At 40.2% G+C, this 21,440-nt stretch overlaps 1 protein-coding gene across 7 annotated transcripts in view; it reads right to left on the reverse strand.

The window, feature by feature from the left end:
* RNF24 (ring finger protein 24) overlaps positions 1-18,947 on the reverse strand; it is a 115,671-nt gene extending 96,724 nt beyond the window's left edge. For 4 of the 7 annotated variants that reach the window (XM_086333385.1, XM_086333387.1, XM_086333389.1 and 1 more), the window contains exon 1: positions 14,464-14,843. In XM_086333385.1, coding sequence (XP_086189511.1) covers positions 14,464-14,633 — 170 coding nt within the window. In that variant the 5' untranslated portion in view covers positions 14,634-14,843. Of the gene's footprint in view, positions 1-14,463; positions 14,844-18,835 lie in introns of those variants that run through there. The other 3 variants (XM_086333386.1, XM_086333391.1, XM_086333388.1) reach the window with 3 other exon arrangements.
* Between the last annotated feature and the right edge of the window lie 2,493 nt (positions 18,948-21,440).

Raw genomic sequence — 21,440 nt, forward strand, 5'->3', positions numbered from 1 at the left:
CATGTCATTTTCAGGTATTTTATTACCATGATGGGATGGTAAATGGGATTGCTTCCTTAATCTTTCTTTCTGATCTTTCATTGTTAGTGTAGAGGAATGCAAGAGATTTCCATGTATTAATTTTTATCCTGCAATGTTACCGAATTCATTATTGAGTTCTAGTAATCTTCTGGTAGTATTTTGTTTCTGATTTTAGAGAGAGTGCCTTCAGCTTTTCACAGTTGAAAATGATATTAGCTGTGGGCTTGTCATATATTGCCTTTATTATGTTGATATAGGTTCCCTGAATTCCCACTTTATGGAGACTTTTTATCATAAATGGATGTTGAAGAAGTATGTACTTTCTTCTTTATCTGAATAGTGAAAGCAGCCATACTACTCAGCACCAAGCATAATGACTTGCATAGAGTAAGTGTTTTGCAATCATCTGTTTTAATTCAATAGGTAGGGAAATGTAATTTTCAGCACTAAAACCATTTTAGAGTCCTGATGAGGAATAATCAGCTCAACTGACTAAAAATGATTATACTGATTTTATTATACTATGGTCTTTTGAGGCATCCCTCTATAAAGGTATTCTTTATCTTTCAGAAAAGACCCATAGTACTATTATTTTAAAATAAAACAGCATAATCATAGTAATATTTTGCCGATGGACAAATCATAATAGCACATACATTTAATGATCTCTCAACTATGATTAGAGGCTGTCTAGAGATGGTTATGAAGCTAAAAACACTTGTTTAATTTTCATTTGATATCAAAGTGACTTTCCCCAGAATACACAGATTCAGAAGATAAATAAACACAACTGGCTTAAAGTAAAATGAAGCAAGAAAAATAAGTAAGGCTTTATATTTGCATGACTTTATTCAGTAATTTTACTGAATAAGAATATCAAGACATGAAGTTAAACAAGAGGTATTATGAGAAATAGTAATCAAAAGATTTTTTCCCATAAAGTAAAATTTAAAGAAAAAGAATGATATTCAATGAAGAATTCTCCCTGCCTTTGAAGATATTTAAGCATTAATTCTATAATATATAACCTTGATTTCTTTAGTCTAGACACAATCTCATGAAAACACTCACCACATGTTAGGGATATACTATGTGAAAAGATCAGTCTAAGAAGAGTGAATGGTTTAGACATTCAGGGGCTGGGTCATGCTGACTCTGGAAATCTCTCAATTTTAAAAACTAATTAAATAAGAAATTGAAGTACAGATGGTGTACAATAGTGTATAAGTTACAATCGAGTGACTCATAATTTTTAAAGGCTATTTATACTATAAACTAATCCACTTATAGTTATTACAAAATATTGGCTCTATTCTCTTCCAATTTTTAAATTTTAATCTAGTTAGTATTCTTTCCTCTTTGCTGCTTGATTTTAATTTATAAAAGCCTTTCATTTATTTTTATTTGTAACTTCCAAAGCAATTAGAGTGTACATTCTCAATTGTTAAAAAAAAAAAAAAAAAAAAAAAAGGACTTCCTTGGTGATCCAGTGGTTAAGAATCTGCCTTCCAATGCAGGGTACATGGTTTGATCTCTGGTTGGGGAACTAGGATTCCACAAGCTACAGGCCAACTAAGCCCTTGCATGGCAGCTGGAGAAGCTTGTGTGCCACAACTACTAAGCCCATTTGCTCCAGAACCTGTGCTCTGCAACAAAAGAAGCCCACGTGCCACAACTAGAGAAAGCCTTCATGCTACAACAAAGAGCCCACATGTGGCAATGAAGACCCAGAGCAGCAAAAAAAAAAAAAAAAAAAAAAAGAAATCATTCACATTTTTACTACAGTACTCAGAAGTTTGTTGTATATTTATTAAAACAAAAGATTACACAATTCCTTTTATCCTGATTCAAATTCATCTCTTATCAAGAACATTAGCAGTGTAAGATTACTTGGCAGTCTCTCATACAAAATGTATTTCAGAGTAACCCAAAACAGTCTTAGTTGATGATATACAGGTATTTCTTTATAGAACTCCTGATAATAAATGTAGAAGAGAGGACAGGATAAGAAAATCACCATTTTGGGATTTCCCTGCTGGTCCAGTGGTTCTAGATGGATCCATGGGTTCCATCTCTGTTCTAGGAGGCTCCCATATGCTAAGGAGCAACTAAGCCCTAGCGCCATAACTACTGAGACTGCACTCTAGAACCCACGAACTGCAGCAACTGAGCCCACGCACCACAACTACTGAAGCCCTCCTGCCTAGAGCTGTGCTCTCCAACAAGAGAAGCCACCACAATAAGGCCAAGCACCGCAACTAGAGGGTAGCCCCTACTGGCTGCAACTAGAGAATGCCTGCATACAGCAATTTAGACCAGCGCAGCCAAAAATAAATAAATAAAAATTAAAAAAAAATTACCATTTTGTCATAAAGGATGCTGACATGACCATCAGTGTGGTCTTTCAGCATCACCAGAAGTGAGGTAGCCAGAACCACCCCAGTACCCCAGCAGGACTCTGGATGTGATGCAATATTAAGCATCTCCTAAGCATTCTTACCAAAAAATTTAAATCTGTTTTAATCAAATCCCAAATATGAGAAATTCCATTGGACAATTGACCTGGTTCCTGTAACTAGTCCATGACACACAAAGAAAAAGTGGGGAGAAAGGAAGGAGGAACTGCCCTAAATTAAAATAGGCATGAGGCACAAAATGACCAAACATGATCTGTGGACTCTGAAATCCTGGTGTGAACAAATCATCTCCGGCAAACCTTAACAGCATCTAGCTATTAGATGATACCAAGGAGTAACTGTTAATTTTATTAGGTACGAGAATAGCACTTTGGTTCTATAAGACAACATCCTTATTTTAAAAAGATGCATATAGAAGTATGTCAGGAAATATGTACAAAAATGCCTTGGCTTTGCTTTAAAATACCTCAGCAAACAAAGTAAAAGGAAAAAGGATAAATGACCTATTTTTAAATGTATTTACAGTTACCTATAATAAAAAAATTAAAAAGAAGAACCTCATTAGTGGAGAAACCTGAAAAATAGTACAGGTCAATCTAGTAATATTAATCTTGGGTAGAAAATAAATGGATCAATGAAAAAATTAATGCTGCAGTGCTTATTTAGATACTGAATGAGTTATATAGAAAATATCAATTTTCTCTTTGTATCATACGGTGAGTGCTAGAAATTGTGCTATAAAGCAAATATTCCGCACTGCTCTGCAAATTCACACACTGAAATCTAATCCCCAATGTAATGGTATCTGGAAGTGATTGTTGAGGGTGACACCCCCAAGAATAGGATTGACGCCCTTATATAAGAGGGCTCAATAAAAAAAGACTCTAGATAGCTTCCTCGCCCCTTCCACCACAGGAAGACAAAGCAAAAAGAGTGAAAAATACTATCTATGCACCAGCAAGTGAGCCCTTACCAGACACTGAAACTGCTGGTCTTGGATTTCTGAGCCTTCAGAATTATGAGGAATTTCTATGGGTATTTTGTTATAGCAGCCATAACAGATTAAGACAATCTGACACCTGTGAAATATAAAGTTTTATTCCTGAGGTAGGTTATACTACTGAAAGCCCATGGCAAAGACTAAGAAGTTTTACGGATACATTAAAAAAATTTTTTTTAGGAATCCAACTTTTTCCTCTCCTCAAAACTGTGGAGTTCATATAATTCTGTAGTTCTAAATAGACAGAGGCAGTGAATTGAAATAGAGAAAACTGAAACACAGAAAACAGAAATCACAGTTTGCATTCTGAACTGAATTGTGTGAGCTTTGGATTATCCAGGTGGACTCTAAATCCAATGACAATGTCTTTATAAGAAAGAAAAAGAAGACCATGTGAACATGGAAGCAAAGAATGGAGTTATGTAGACAAAAATCAAGGAATGTGTGGAGCAATGAAAAGTTGGAAGAAGCAAGGAAGGATTCTCTCCTAGTTTTTGGAGGGAGTGCAGCAACTCTGTTGACATTCTGATTTCATTCAGACTTCTGGCCTTTCAAACTGTGAGAGACTAAATTTCTACTGTTTCAGGCCATCAATTTTGTAGTAATTTGTTACAGCAATGCTAGAAAACTATACAGCCTCTTTGCTGCATTCTAACAAATTGTTTTTATTTACCTCACTTTTATTTACTGCAAAAGATCTATAATGGTTAATTAGTTCAAGAGTATCAAAAGAAATAAAAAATATATATGCTGCCAAATCTCTCCTTATTTGCCAGCCATTTCCTACAAAGGTCTCTAAGTTTCCTTTATCAATAGTCTTTCAGGGCATTCCCTGGCGGTCCAGTGGTTAGGACTTGGCACTTTCACTGCAATAGCCTGGGTTCTATCCCTAGTCAGGGAACTAGGATCTCATAAGCCACTTGGTGTGCACCCCCTACCCTAGATTGTTCCAAAAGTCCCAGTGCAGGATACCAAGTGAAAGTGAAAATCGCTCAGTGGTGTGATTCTTTGAGACCCCATGGACTGTAACCTGCCAGGCTCCTCTGTCCATGGAATTCTCCAGGCCAGAATACTAGAGTGGGTAGCTGTTCCCTTCTCCAGGGGATCTTCCCAACCCAGGTCTCCCACATTGCAGGCAGATTCTTAACCATCTGAGCCACCAGGGAAGTCCCAACTGAATAGCAAGATACCAACTGAATAGAAAAGATCTGTGTTCTTGTGAAAGTTGACAGTATCAACTGAGACATGTGGTGGGTTGGAGAATAAAAGCCCGGGTTCTAAACCTGACCCAGGTGACTATGTGAACCTAAACAGCTTACTGCTTTGACTTTTTGCTTTATCATTCATTAATAACCCTTTGAGAGATGCTGTAAGTAGTAAAGAAGAAATGCATGTAAAGATTCTGACCTTGTTGTCTAGTTGTTAAGCTGTGTCCGATTCCTTTGCAACCCCATGGACTGTAGCCTGCCATGCTCCTCTGCAAGAGGAAGATTTTTCAGGCAAGAATACTGGAGTGGGTTGCCATTTCCTGCTCCAGGGAATCTTCCCAACCCAGGGATTGAACCCACATCTCCTGTATTGGCAGGTGGATTCTTTACTACTAAGCCAACTGGGAAGCCCAAAAAATACTGACATGAAAGGTTTTTACTATAGGTTTCAGTTCAGTTCAGTTCAGTTCAGTCGCTCAGTCGTGTCTGACTCTCCGCGACCCCATGAATCGCATCTAGCTAATGCGAAAGATGATTTCTGGGTACAATACTGCTTCTGGCTATTGATATACTGTTCTACTATATTAAAAAAAAATCTTACTACCACAAAATTTCCTCTGGACTGCTTTCAAGGACAATTAATAAATTTAAGTAAAATCTTTTATTTAATTATAGCCAAGCATAAAATTTCCAACACACTTCTGAATAAGTTTTGCAATTTCTTTTGCACTAAAGGAAAAGAATGAAAGCCTACACTTTTGATTTACATTTTCACCAATTTTCCATAAATTATACTGGCTCATACTTTGATGTTTGCCAAACTTTTTCTCTCAGTCTAAGATGAAGAGCCTATTTGGATATTTCAAGTTTATACCACCGAGCAAAATTTTTCATGCTCAGAGTTAGGAGAGAACAATAAAGAGGTACAAGTAATTTATAATATTTTGGTTTGCCTAGATGAACTTAACAAACAGGTAATACAGCACCATTCAATCTCCAAATTTAAAAAAAAATTAAAGATAACATAAAGCATACTGATAGACTACTGGTGAAGTTATTAACTTTGAGAATTCAATAAACACTATCATCATTATACCTGCAGTGCCATATTTGTACTTCTTTTGTTCTCAATTAAATAATTATAACATTAAGTTTGCTAGAGAAGAACTGTATCTGATACAAACACCTGTCTAGTTAGGAAAACATAAATAACAGACAAAATGATTTTAAGACATGTATAACTAATGTTCTACAGAAGCCACAAACTTCTATAGTTGCTAAAATAGTAAGCAACTCAAAATACACCTAACAGCATTGAATCCATAAAAATTCAAGTTGCATTACATTTTTTCAGAGCAAAATCACTATGTAATATGTTTACTTGTAATGCTATCTAAAAAGTAGCTTCCTTTCCTTGCCATTCAGGTTTGTTCCAACTCAAATCCATGGAGGTGCAGAGCAACTATCTGGTGTCTTACTGTCTTTACAGCAGGTGGAGGGAGGGCCCAGGCTGACTTTCCCAACCAAAAGTAAGGCCACTGTTCCTAGGCCAGCTAGTATGGAACAGTGTCTGATTCCTACCTTCAGAGCAGATAAAGCTCAGTCAGCTGGCTTTCAAAGGACTGCCTGCACTAGTGTTTACATTTCCTTTCAAACCATCTGGCATTCTTTTTGTATCTTAAATTTATCTAACACTACATTCTAATGTCTGAAATGCTCAGATAATTGGAGGTGTCTCCACTGCCAACCTAGATAAGAAACAGGCAGAGTAACTGGTAAGTCAATTACTTCAGGAAACAATTTCTAAAATTAAAAATCAAGACAGAAAATAAGGGGTATAGACAATTTAACATGTGGAAAAGTTTTAAGACTCCCTTAAGGCTGGCTGGACACAACTCTCCCTACTTTGGACTTCTATTAATACATAGCCTGTCCTTATCCCTCAGTGAGGCCTGTAGAATGGATTTTGTATTGTATCATATATTTATCTTCCTAGCTAGCTAGTAAGTGAAAAGAACAGTATCTTATAACTACTTAAAAAAATCTGTTGATGATACACTAGGTGTTTTAAAAGTTCCATTAGCATAAATAAGAAAATTTAATGAAAAATAACATGAATTAACACAAAGAAGCAGCCTCACCTCTGAGCAAGCCAAATAAACAAAGTACAGAATTTGGCTTGAAATAAAAATATTTCATCAAGTTATCAAAATGATTTCTCAGTGACCAAACTGCTGGGAAGTGCTAGGGGGTGCTCATCTGTCAATGAAGATCATTTAATCAATTTATTGATATTATGTGGGGGTAATGTGAGGAATAGAGGAGCAAGGAATTAGAAAAAAATCCAACAAAACTAAAAACAGGAGAGTCACATTCATAGTCAATATACTCTAGGTAGTCAATATATTTGGAGAAGGCAATGGCACCCCACTCCAGCACTCTTGCCTGGAAAACCCCATGGACAGAGGAGCCTGGTGGGCTGCAGTCCATGGGGTTGCTAAGGGTCGGACACAACTGAGTGACTTCACTTTCACTTTCCACTTTCCACTTTCACTTTTTATTTTCATGCATTGGAGAAGGAAATGGCAACCCACTCCAGTGTTCTTGCCTGGAGAATCCCAGGGACCGGGGAGCCTGGTGGGCTGCTGTCTATGGGGTCGCACAGAGTTGGACACAACTGAAGTGACTTAGCAGCAGCAGTAGCAGTCAACATATTCATAGTCAATATACTCCAACAAAACTAAAAACAGGAGAGTCACATTCATAGTCAATATACTCTAGATATAAATACTTCAAACAAAAATACTAAAGTGACAAAAAAGAAAACACAAAACTACAGTGACCAAGTCAGATCAAATATTAGAAAGCAGAGAAGAGTATACAAACAATAACTGTAACTATTTTCATTGTATTAGCCACCATGGCAAGTACTGGGTTTAGCATTTTACATGTTATCTCACTTGACCTACACAACATATGAGGTAGGTACTTTCTTATTTCCACCTTGCAGATGAGGAAACAGAGGGGTTAATCTGCCCAAGGTCACATGGCAAAAAGTGAAAAGAACTAAAATTCAACTCCAATCAGTCTGACTGATCAGTCAATCAATCCAGGTGTAAGACTGACAATTTAAATTATACTTAGACTTCCCTGGTGGCCCAGACGGTAAAGCGCCTGTCTACAATGTGGGAGACCGGGGTTGGATCCCTGGGTTGGGAAGATCCCCTGGAGAAGGAAATGGCAATCCACTCCAGTACTATTGCCTGGAAAATCCCATGGACAGAGGAGCCTGGGAGGCTATAGTCCATGGGGTTGCAAAGAGTCGGACACGACTGAGCGACTTCACTTTCACTTTAGGAAAGAACAAAATGTAATGTAACGTAGGTAAAATTCAACCATTAATATAGTCTTCATAATTTTTCAACTTTCAAGTGTAGCAAAAAGTAGAGAATAATTTAAAAAATAAATGAAAATTGATTTTCTTGTTAGAAATTTTTTTAAAAAGAGCTATTCTACCCGGCTAAATATGTCAGTTATGCCTTTTTTGCCCATGTACTGAGTAGGTACTTGTGTCAGTTGCTGTCCTAGGAACATAGTGGTAAACAGGATAGATGAGGTCTTGCTTTCCTGGAGCTCACTTTCCAGTGGAGGGTAAGAGACAAAAAAATTCAGTCAACAACAGAATTTCAGAGAGTGACACATAGTACAGAGGAGATAGGGAGGAAATGTGTAGACTACTCTTTTGAGACATTTAACCATGAAGGTAAACAGAAAGAGATGGATGTAAGGTCAGGGGAAAGTTGTTTTAATTTTTTGTTGTTTTTAAAAATGGGCAATATTAGAGCATGTATGTATGCTGATATTGGTGGTGCCTTGGAAAGTTGTTGAGGACGTGAAAGAGAGCACAAAAGCAGAAGTCAAGTTTTTGACTAGCTCGAGGGGGTGTAAGGTGGGGAGGCAAATTGGCCTCTGATGGGAAGAAAACAGAAAATAAGGATCCTAAACAAGGTAGATTTATAGATTTGGTGAGGAGAGGATGAAGAGTATCTGTCTGATAACTTTTAAACCCTCAATGAAATAAGTACACAGCCCACTTATCAGCATTGGGATGGGTGGGCTGCTCATGAAGTTAAAGAGTGTGGAGACATTAATATAGGCCAAAATTAAGAATTACAAGTTATTAAGAATCTGGCAATTTTCTGGGGCCAGTGATGAGAGTAGTCCACTTCAGATTTTTAGTCCTGAATCTGAAGTTCTCTAGTAATAGTCAACTTATATGATATGGGCCCTTGGGGAAGGCTAGATGAGGAGTAAAGCAGCTGTAAATAGAAAAAAATTCATGGGTTAAAAAATATTTAAAAATATGCATCCCTGAGATAAACACTAAGTCACTGACAATGTCCAAACAAGCCCTGGTTTATGTAACTCAATTTGCCTCTATCTTCTTATCAGAGAAATTCTTGCAAATAATGTGTTTGTTTTAGTTATAGTCATGACGTATTTAATCATGAAGCTTATAGATTGGTTTTTTTTTTTTTTTTTGGTCATAAACGGCTCTATCACTTCCTAAAGCAGATTTTTAAAAAAATGCAACTGATGGTCTTCATGTTGATTCCAGAGGTGATTACATTTCAATGCTGAAAGACACTTTCTCTGGTGTTAACTCATATTTCTAGTCAAAAGTAAACTGATGACTTCATTTAAAAGTAAAAAATAAATAAACAAATAAAACATCCCCTCAAAGTGGCTGCTTTTGATCATCCAACTGTATTCCTAAACCATCATGTTGGCTCAAGACCCAAAACATCCTGGGAAGCACAGGTTGTCTGCACAGGTTCAAGCAGAGGAAACAAAGACCGCACCTCTTGATGGATGCATGTCAACATCATGAAGAATAGCATATTGGGTGAGACAGTATGTATGCCTGTGTGCACATATATATAGATATTTGGGGAAATATTATCTGCCCTACAAGCAAAAGGAATGAAAAAGGAACACCATGAAACACCATTTTGAGGAACACCATGAAATGTCAGAACACCAGGGATAACTAGAAGATCCTCCCAGTCTTTCAGAGTGGGAGGAAAAAGAGAATGGGGATTACAGCTGGAAGCCTTCAAGAGACAGACACTAATTTTCAATCTGGAATTCAACATCCAGTGAAACCACCATTCAAGTGTGTAGGTAAAATGAAGACATTTCAGACATGCAACTTCTGAATTCAGGAAGAAATTTCAGAGTTTGTAGATGTTCTTTCTCAGGAAACTACTAAAGAATAAGGAAGACACAGGATCCAGGAAACATAGGAGGAAGGCAAAGAGAATTCACAAGAAGATAAAAAGGGAGGTCCTATATGACAGCTAGGAAATAGAAATGAAACAGATTATCTGAATATATTGAAAGATGATCATTTCTGTCATAAAATTTGAGGAGAATTTGTGACTGGTAAAAAGAAAACTAGGCAAATGAAGAACAAACAAAAGTGGCAATTATTTAACTCAGGAGAAATAAAGTTGTACAAAAAAGAAACATAATAGGTAATACATATTCAATACGGCTCATCTGTGAATTTAGGTATACTGCCACAGTCATATAAATACTGAATACTGACTTAACTGGAAACTGTAAAGTATAGATATGAGGTGGGGGAGTTGAAGGATGGTTATGTGGAACAATTAAGTACTCAACTTCCAAACTAGAACTCCATGGATAATATACAAAGGTAGAAAATCAAGGAATTGCAGTTTAAACATTGAAAATGAAATAAATATAAAGGTAAATACTAGAAAGAACTGCTAAGAATTTAAAATAATTGAACCATATGAAACCACTGATTTTTGGTAACTCCCCAATCTAAAAAAAAAAATGGCAATTTCATATAGTTTAAGCTGCTATTAGGTTAGTGCAAAAGTAGTTGTGGTTTCAGACTGTGAATTTTAAATCATTATAACTAGGCTAAAACACATCTTTTTTAATCAAAATAGGAACCATTACAATCAACACATTTTTGTCAACAAGTTTTTTTATTCCTGTTGTGTAAAAATCTGTGCTTTGGGATTAGATAAACTCTTGGAAAGCATTTTCTGCTTCCTGATGGTTGTGGAAGCATTTTCCCTGGAAAAAGTTGTTGAGATGCTTGAAGAAGTGGTAGTCAGTTGGTAAGAGGTCAGGTGAATATGGCGTTTGAGGCAAAACTTCATAGCCCAATTCATTCAAATTCTGAAGCTTTGGTTGTGTGACGTGTGGTCAGGTGATGTTGTGGAGGAGAACTGGGCCCATTCTGTTGACCAATGCCAGCTGCAGGCGTTGCAGTTTTCAGTGCATCTCATTGATTTGCTGAGCATACTTCTCAGATGTAATGGCTTTGCTGGGATTCAGAAAGCTGTAGTTGATCAGATAGGCAGCAGACCACCAAACAATGACTATGACCTTTTTTCAGTGCAAGTTTGGCTTTGGGAAGTGTTTTGGGAGTTTCTTCTCGGTCCAACCACTGAGCTGGTTGTCATATAAAATCCACTTTTCATCACACATTATAATCTGATCGAGAAATGGTTCATTGTTGTTGCATAGGCTAAGAGAAGACTACACTTTAACATGATGATTTTTTTTGATTTTCAGTCAGCTCATGAGGCACCCACTTATTGAGCTTTTTCACCTCTCCAATTTGCTTCAAATGCAGAATGACTGTAGAACGGTGGATATTGGGTTCTTTAGCAACTTCTCACGTAGTTCTAAGAGCTTTGATGATTGCTCTCAATTGGTTGTTGTTAACTTCCAATGGCCAGCCACTGCGCTCCTTATCTTCAAGGCTCTGTCTCCTTTGCAAAACTTCTTGAACCACTATTGCACTGTATGTTTGTTAGCAGTTCTTGGGCCAAATGCGTTGTTGATGCTGCGAGTTGTCTCTGCTGCTTTATGACCCATTTTGAACTCCAATAAAAAAAAAATCACTGGAATTTGCTTTTTGTCTGACATCATTTCTATAGTATAACATAACCATATTTATTTAAGAATGTATTCCAATATCAAATGGCAAACTTCAACAATGCAAAATTGTAATTATGTTTGCACTGATCTAATAATACATTATGATAAGATTATTACTGATTTTAGAATAAACTGCCATTTGAAACAGAAAACAATTAGTATTTGGCTGCACAGCATATAGGAACTTAGTTCCCCCACCAGGGATCAATCCATGCTCACTGTAGTGTAAGCAGAGTCCTAATCACTAGACCACCAGGGAATTCCCAGAAAACAATTACTGACAGAATACTGGGAGGATAATGTATCCCAGTTTGGGTGACAAAGTGTCATCATATATACTATTACTAACATAACAATATCAGTATTTCTAATGAATATAAAGATTATATTTATTAATAAAACAGCATGTAACCTATTTTGGCAATATAGATATTACTTTGGAATTTTTCCTCAATCATCATCCTACAAAAATGCAAAACTATGGACTGGTAAAGATTTTGATTAACAGAATGCTGAATAACAAGGCCAGGATGTTTTTAGTTTCCTTTGTTGGTACAAACAATAGCTAAGTCATGCTTGCAAAATTAAAGTTGCCCAATATTGTAGTACTATGCAAGCCTATTTCAGTGATAATTCCGGTTACACTACGCTGTTTATTTAAGACTTCCCCTTATAATTTGTTTTAAAGGGCTTCCTAAAAGAGAAAAATCTTATGCAGGCAATTCATAAGTTATTTGGGTTGCTTCAGTATTAGTGACACTAGTTAATGTAATTAATGAAGCACTCATTTATAAGTTGCCTTATTTTGAGTTAATTCATAAAAATTTTATTTAAATGTGACATCATAGAACCAAAATTTCAAATTAAAAAATCAACTTTTATTAATTTTAACTTTTACAAAGAAAGAATTTGATCATGCTAACATAAGGTAAGATTTTTACCAAGAATAATGGATCCTGTTCCAACCAAATGGAAAATTTCTCTTTCAAATTAAAAGCAAATGTTTGCAACAGAGGGAATATACATAAACAGATGCTATGGAAGACTGCTTAGTTTCAATTTCATTTTGCACCGAAAACTACCAGGAATTAAAATACATGTTACTAAAAATAACCTTAAAGGGAATCTTAAAACTGAATCAATTCAACTATTCATATCCTCTAATTAGCTCCTCACTTTTTTTTTTTTACTGCTGCTATTCTGAATCAAAAGATCATAACAAAAGTATATTAATATTTGGAGGTATGTTCCTTACAACAACTGAGTTTAGCTAATTTCCTGTCACTCTGCAAAATTATAAGGGTACACAAAAGAAACAGCAAATGCAACCAACTATCTTCTAAAACTTATACGTTTAAGAGAGTAAAAGGTCCAAGTGAAACAGCAAGGAATAGCTGGTGCTATTATAACTGCTTCTTTTTAATTGGTCCATATCAGCTGTGACTCCTCATAACTTCACCAAGCAAACAAAGTCAGGCAGTCAGTCCCCACAGAGCCAAAGTCTGTGGGAAACTGCGGAGCTTCCTCCTCTCTCTGGGGATGAGGACAAAAAAAAAAAAAGGTGTTCTGTTTTCCAATAGTCCTGTAAGAGGTGCCACTGAGCTGGGCTGCACAACCAGACAACAGAGCACAGGAAAATTCAGATCAAAGCAAGGGCGCATGCCAGGGAAATATGCAGTAACACCCTTTGCCACAGAATTACGGGGAAAAAAAGGCAAGGAGGCGGAGAGAACCTGCTGGACCACCTTCTTATTAACACCGGGAGGCAGGAAGAAACAAAATCTGCCTGTACTGAGGAGCTGAAAAAAGTGTCCTAGATATACTGGAGCATTTCTATAGACAACGTATATCAATATACAGACATAATTACCAATTAACTAAAAAGCAGTGTTCTATATGTACTCTTCTCATGTACATATACATGAGTATATGACCATTTACCAACACTCGGAAAGCAAGTGTTCCGGATATTCTGAGAATATAGAAATACATTGAGAATGTAGACACATATTTTCAGTTAAAAAAAACCCACTGGTTTTGCAGCAAGAAACAAAGAAATACTGTTTGAAAGAATGCCAGAGACAGAATTGCCTGAAGATCTGATGAAGGAATATGTCTTTTTTTCCTCATCCCCTTTAAATGATCTCCAATTCGCTCATTTCAGAGGTCACATACAAACCATTAAGTCTCTGGAAACAAAAGAGGGGACTTAATTCTCTGCCCTGTGGAAGCACACACGGCCCCCCACTCACAAATATGAGGCCAGCACCTGACTTTCATTAATGAGTAAGCGAGGCAAGAGGTCTCATCCCAGACCACTGCTTATACCCAGTGACAAACGGGCATGAGACAGACGCCACAAAGAAAGGGGAGGAGCAGACGGGGACCAGGAAAACACTGCCACGCCGCGCCCCCCCAAGGCGCGTTCCCACGGCCAACAGGGAGGCAGCAGTCTTCGCCATCCTCGTCCTCGCTCCGGGCACATCCCAGCAGCTCCCACGCCCGGGGACCAGACGCGGGGCACGGGCTAGCTGGGCGCACAGGGCGCCGCGAACCTTTCTCTGTAGTCTCCCGGTGACAGCTCCGCGCCTCCCTTTGTGCGGAACTCACCCTCCTGTTCGTGCGCGGACCCTCTTCCGCGCCCCTCCCGGCCCAGGGCCGCTGTCCTACCCGTCCCAGCTCCCGACCGAGGCGCCGGGAGTGTGAGTGGGGGAGGCTGGCGCGGGCCCACGGTCTCCTTAGCATCCCGAACCCGGACCGGCCCGGTCCCTTACTCCCCAAACCAGGGGGCGACGGCGCTCAGCGGCCCAACCCTCGCTTGCTTACTTACTCTGTCGTGCTGGCAGAGGCGGCGAGCGTGCTGGGACCGTCAGCTCCGGGCAGTAACCAGCGGGCGTCTGGCTGAACCAAGCGCGGCTGAGGTGGCAGCGGCAGACGGCGCGCCACAGCCCCGGCGAGGGGCGGGCCCAGCGGGGGAAGGGCGGGCGCCGCGCCTCTCATTCATGCAGCGGGGGCGGGGTGAGGGAACCCGGATGGCCGGGCAGCCCCGCCCACCTCCCTCAGTTGGCCTGTGCTTCAGAGTCCGTAGTGCGCAGGCGCGGCTCTCTGGACTCGGAGCCTGCCTTACCCGCTGGGGATGTCCTAGGGAGGAGTTGCGGCTTTCTGCTTCTTATGTTTAGTATTTTTGCTCGACCTATAAAGTTTTAAAGTGAAAAATTGGAACTGCCACCTCTTCCTAGCATTCAGTCCACCAGCATCGCGGGGACACAGAGTAGCATGAATAAGGAAGACACCGCCCCCTCCTCCAACTGCTTCATCTGCAGCAGGTCCTCTTAGACCTCTGAGACCCAGAATCTGCCCAAATAGTGGACAGCAGCGTGTGCAAGAAAGAGCGCATTACTTTATTTGCATTGACCTAGTCTGTTCAGTCACCAGCTCCCATTTCATAGGGCAGGCAAAAAGCTGTGCTACATACACACAATGGAATATTACTCAGTTGTTAAAAAGAATACATTTGAATCAGTTCTAATAAGGCAGATGAAACTGGAGCCTATTATACACAGTGAAGTAAGCCAGAAAGAAAAACATCAGTACAGTATCAGTTCAGTTCAGTCACTCAGTCATGTCTTACTCTTTGCGACCCCATGAATCACAGCACGCCAGGTCTCCCTGACCATCATCAACTCCCGGAGTTCACCCAAACTCATGTGCATCGAATTGGTGATGCCATCCAGCCATCTCATCCTCTGTCGTCCCCTTCTCCTCCTGCTCCCAATCCCTTCCAGCATCAGGGTCTTTTCCAATGAGTCAACACTTGCGTGAGGTGGCCAAAGTATTGGAGTTTCAGCTTTAGCATCAGTCCTTCCAATGAACACTCAGGACTGATCTCCTTTAGGATGGACTGATTGGATCTCCTTGCAGTCCAAGGGACTCTCAAGGGTTTTCTCCAACATCACAGTTCAAAAGCATCAATTCTTTGGCGCTCAGCTTTCTTCACAGTCCAACTCTCACATACATACATGACCACTGGAAAAACCATAGCCTTGACTAGATGGACCTTTGTTGGCAAAGTAATATCTCTGCTTTTGAATATGCTATCTAGGTTGGTCATAACTTTCCTTCCAAGGAAAGTCTTTTAATGCTTACTCAAGAGGCAGGTCAGGTGTTATGGTATTCCTATCTCTTTCAGAATTTTCCACAGTTTATTGTGATCCACACAGTCAAAGGCTTTGGCATAGTCAATAAAGCAGAAATAGGTGTTTTTCTGGAAATCTCTTGCTTTTTCCATGATCCAGCGGATGTTGGCAATTTGACCTCTGGTTCCTCTGCCTTTTCTAAAACCAGCTTGAACATCAGGAAGTTCACGGTTCACATATTGCTGAAGCCTGGCTTGGAGAATTTTGAGCATTACTTTACTAGCATGTGAGATGAGTGCAATTGTGCAGTAGTTTGAGCATTCTTTGGCATTGCCTTTCTTAGGGATTGGAATGAAAACTGACCTTTTCCAGTCCTGTGGCCACTGCTGAGTTTTCCAAATTTGCTGGCATATTGAGTGCAGCACTTTCACAGCATCATCTTTCAGGATTTGAAATAGCTCAACTGGAATGCCATCACCTCCACTAGCTTTGTTCATAGTGATGCTTTCTAAGGCCCACTTGACTTCACATTCCAGGATGTCTGGCTCTAGGTCAGTGATCACACCATCGTGATTATCTGGGTCATGAAGATCTTTTTTGTACAGTTCTTCTGTGTATTCTTGCCACCTCTTCTTGATATCTTCTGCTTCTGTTAGTTCCATACCATTTCTGTCCTTTATTGAGCCGATCTTTGCATGAAATGTTCCCTTGGTGTCTCTAATTTTCTTGAAGAGATCTCTAGTCTTTCCCATTCTGTTGTTTTCCTCTATTTCTTTGCATTGATCCCTGAAGAAGGCTTTCTTACCTCTTCTTGCTATTCTTTGGAACTCTGCATTCAAATGGGTATATCTTTCCTTTTCTCCTTTGCTTTTCGCTTCTCTTCTTTTCACAGCTATTTGTAAGGCCTCCCCAGACAGCCATTTTGCTTTTTTGCATTTCTTTTCCATGGGGATTGTCTTGATCCCTGTCTCCTGTACAATGTCATGAACCTCATTCCATAGTTCATCAGGCACTCTATCTATCAGATCTAGGCCCTTAAATCTATTTCTCACTTCCACTGTATAATTGTAAGGGATTTGATTTAGGTCATACCTGAATGGTCTAGTGGTTTTCCCTACTTTCTTCAATTTAAGTCTGAATTTGGTAATAAGGAGTTCATGATCTGAGCCACAGTCAGCTCCTGGTCTTGTTTTTGTTGACTGTATAGAGCTTCTCCATCTTTGGCTGCAAAGAATATAATCAATTTGATTTCGGTGTTGACCGTCTGGTAATGTCCATGTGTAGAGTCTTCTTTTGTGTGCAGGTCAGGAAGCAACAGTTAGAACTGGACATGGAACAACAGACTGGTTCCAAATAGGAAAAGGAGTACGTCAAGGCTGTATATTGTCACCCTGCTTATTTAACTTATATGCAGAGTATATCATGAGAAACTCTGGACTGGAAGAAACACAAGCTGGAATCAAGATTGCCGGGAGGAATATCAATAACCTCAGTTATGCAGATGACACCACCCTTATGGCAGAAAGTGAAGAGGAACTAAAAAGCCTCTTGATGAAAGTGAAAGAGGAGAGTGAAAAAGTTGGCTTAAAGCTCAACATTCAGAAAACGAAGATCATGGCATCCGGTCCCATCACTTCATGGGAAATAGATGGGGAAACAGTGGAAACAGTGTCAGACTTTATTTTGGGGGGCTCCAAAATCATTGCATATGGTGAGTGCAGCCATGAAATTAAAATATGCTTACTCCTTGGAAGGAAAGTTATGACCAACCTAGATAGCATATTGAAAAGCAGATACATTACTTTGCCAACAAAGGTCCGTCTAGTTAAGGCTATGGTTTTTCCTGTGGTCATGTATGGATGTGAGAGTTGGACTGTGAAGAAGGCTGAGCACTGAAGAATTGATGCTTTTGAACTGTGGTGTTGGAGAAGACTCTTGAGAGTCCCTTGGACTGCAAGGAGATCCAACCAGTCCATTCTGAAGGAGATCAGCCCTGGGATTTCTTTGGAAGAAATAATGCTAAAGCTTAAGTCCAGTACTTTGGCCACTTCATGCGAAGAGTTGACTCATTGGAAAAGACTCTGATGCTGGGAGGGATTGGGGGCAGGAGGAGAAGGGGACAACAGAGGATGAGATGGCTGGATGGCATCACTGACTCCATGGACATGAGTCTGGGTGAACTCAGGGAGTTGGTGATGGATAGGGAGGCCTGGCGTGCTGCGATTCATGGGGTCGCAAAGAGTCGGACACGACTGAGTGACTGAACTGAACTGAATGCTTACTCATGTGATTCATGGCTGCAATCACCATCTGCAGTGATTTTGGAGCCCCCCAAAATAAAGTCTGACATTCCAGAGTTTCCCCATCTATCTGCCATGAAGTGATGGGACAAGATGCCATGATCTTAGTTTTCTGAATGTTGAGCTTTAAGCCAACTTTTTCACTCTCCTCTTTCACTTTCATCAAGAGGCTTTTTAGTTCCTCTTCACTTTCTGCCATAAGAGTGCTATCATCTGCATATCCAAGGTTATTGATATTTCTCCCGGCAATCCTAACACATATATATGGAATTTAGAAAGGTGGCAATGATAACCCTGTATGTGAGACAGCAAAAGAAACACAGATGTATAGAACAATATTTTGGACTCTGTGGGAGAGGGAGAGGGCGGAATGATATGGGAGAATGGCATTGAAACATGTAAATTATCACATGTGAAACGAATTGCCAGTCCAGGTTCAATGCATGATACAGGGTGCTCAGGGCTGGTGCACTGGGATGACCCAGAGGGATGGGACAGGGAGGGAGGTGAGAAGGGGGTTCAGGAGGGGGAACACATGTACACCCATGGTGGATTCATGTCAATGTATGGCAAACCCAATACAATATTGTAAAGTAAAAAAAAAAAAAAAAAAAAAACACCAAAAAACTTACCTTTGAGGGGTTTGACTTCCCTGGTGGCTCAGCTGGTAAAGAATCTGCCTGCAGTGCAGGAGACTAGGGTTTGATCCCTGGATCAGGAAGGTTCCCCTGGAAAATGGAATGGCAACACACTCTAGTGTTCTTACCTGGAGAATTCCATGGCCAGAGGAGCCTGATGGGACCCCAGTTCATGGGGTTGCAAAGACTCGGATGTGGCTGTGCAACTAACACTTGGAGGGGGGATGGTTTAGCGCATCCTGTAACAACAAAGCCTAGGGTCAATCTAGTGCTGCTTCAAGAGCAGAAGAGGTGTCTTTTCTTCAGCACGGAGTGTATTCTCAAGAGACACCCTCCTGTTCCCAGCTCCTTGGCTCTGCTATTCCTGGGCCACAGAAATCGTTGGTGCTGTTGGGAGTCTGCAACAGGCCTCATGGTGATCTCATCTGAGGCGCTTCAGTTGAGTGTGTGGGCACTGCAGCTGAGGGAAGTTAGAGAAATGATTGCTCACTTTCCCTCATTTTCCCCCTTTGAGGTTCTCCTTCTGTTGCAGGGAAGAGAGTGGGGGGTGTGTGGGTGTGTTAGGGGAAGAACACTGACTGAAACTGCCCACCCTGGCCAGGCACCATAGTGACCATGTGCATGAGTTGTTTTACGACGGGAGGTCCTGGTAAGTATGGAACTAATAAGCCACCACCAACCGGAAGAGTTTAGGAAACTCTTCTGAGTTTCCCAAAAGGAGGCACCACGTGTCTGACCACCTCCCAGAATCCTTCTTGCTGACATCCGTCTTGGCTGAACAATGCGTGCACCACCAGGAAGGACTCTGAGTCAGAATGGTTGGGCAAAGACAGCCTGGAAACTAATCCCATCACCATAATACACGAGATTGCAAGCAGAGCATCTCTCCTGGTTTCCCTTACCCTACTGCTCTCCACCCAGGCTTCCTGTCCCAATAAAATCTCTTGGTTTGTCAGCACATGTGTCTCCTCGGACAGTTCATTTCTGAGTGTTAGACTAAGAGCCCAGTCTTGGGCCCTGATTGGGGGTGGGGGTGGGTGTCTCCCTTCCTGCAACAAATGGTGATTCTCTTCTTTGCTGTGACTGACATCCTGACCACTTGGGGTACTTGGGGACTAGCTTGCCTGCTGATGGACCAGACCAGTGGCCGCAACCGGACCCTTTTGTCCCTGGTCTCCTCCTGATGCAGACAACTAGCCAGAGTGCCCAGACTGGGTAAGGAACAAGAGACTTTATTGACCTCTCTTGCCTCCCTTCTCTCTTTTCTCGCTTTAACCCTTCCTATCCTATCCCTTTTTTCTAGTCCCCTGGTCTTGGACGCAGGAATCTGGTCGAAGAGCCTCAGCCTGAGCTGAGGATTGGAGGCTGATCACCTCCTCTTGGCAGAGAACTCGAATTCTGGTTCTGTTCTATTCTGGTCTGGTTTCTAGTAGGGCTGAATTCCAGTCTTCCCTTCTCTGGAGGCTCAGGGTAAAGTCCCTTAATGCCTGGGTATCTGCAAGAGATATCTGAAAGGCCACCCATTTTGCTTCCTCTCCCACCTCCTCCCCTCTTCTTTCAACTTGGCTTCCTTTTTTCCCTTTGAAATCTTTGAAGACCTGAGATATTTCATTTACTCTGTTAGTACTTGGATCTGAAGTTCTATGTCTCTACAGGATGTTTTCTGAGAGACTGTAATCTTATATTTAAGGGAGTTTCTGATTAGGACTGCCAGGTCTATGTATGTGTTTTATACTCTGTGTTTGGTGTTGTAATTTGTGATGGCCATTTGGCTTTGTGTGGCCACCATTTGGTTTAGACCTGTTGCCATTTTGTTAGAACTTGATTTTCTTTCCCTGTGCCTTGAGACCAGGGCCCTCAGGAACACTTATGTAGGCCATCTCTAACTCCTGAGACTGAGGAAAAATGGGAAGAAGACTTTAAAATTTTTATTTACTCCAATTATTATTTATAAACTAGTAAATTTTATACTGTAATATCTAATTCATGACTAAGTTTAGAAATGAAGCTAGATATCACGTTGTGTCTGTCTGAATATGTGTCTGTCTTGGTATGTCTTTGTCTCTGGATAATATTTAATTATTTAATTGGCTTAAAAAATAAAAGTGCTAACAAAGCAAAGAATTCTAAATTAAGCTAAATGAATTCCGGATTCATGTGAACTGGGAAATATTCAGTATTAAGTTAATATCTGGTTTTTCAAACCATCAACAAGTATAATACTTCTGTTGTACCTAGGTTTGAAGTGAAGTGAAGTGAAGTCGCTCAGTCGTGTCTGACTCTTTGCAACCCCATGGACTGTAGCCTCCCAGGCTCCTCTGTCCATGGGATTTTCCAGGCAAGAATACTGGAGTGGGTTGCCATTTCCTTCTCCAGGAGATCTTCCCAATCCAGGGATTGAACCCGGGTCTCTGGCTTTGTAGGCAGATGCTTTACCATCTCAGCCACCACGGAAGCCAAACCTAGGTTTACTAGAGGTCAAATAAGATTGTATTCTGTTACAAATTTGTCAGCCAGAAATGTACCTCATTGTGGAAAATACTTTAGGGAAACTAAGATGTGTTTTCAGTAGACGAAGATATAAAAAATTACTGAAAAGAGTTATACATGATCAGGATTTTCTAAAATTGGATTAAAATTCATTAGGTAAATGGATTTCATTAGGAATGACTCAGTCATAGGAAAACTGGTTAAAACCAACTAGGTCCAAGATGGTGGAATTGACTTTGACTA

Source organism: Bos grunniens, chromosome 13 (assembly GCF_055505025.1).
Source record: "Bos grunniens cultivar Pamir isolate PY7600 chromosome 13, Bosgru_T2T1.0, whole genome shotgun sequence".
Classification (NCBI taxonomy): Eukaryota; Metazoa; Chordata; class Mammalia; order Artiodactyla; family Bovidae; genus Bos; species Bos grunniens.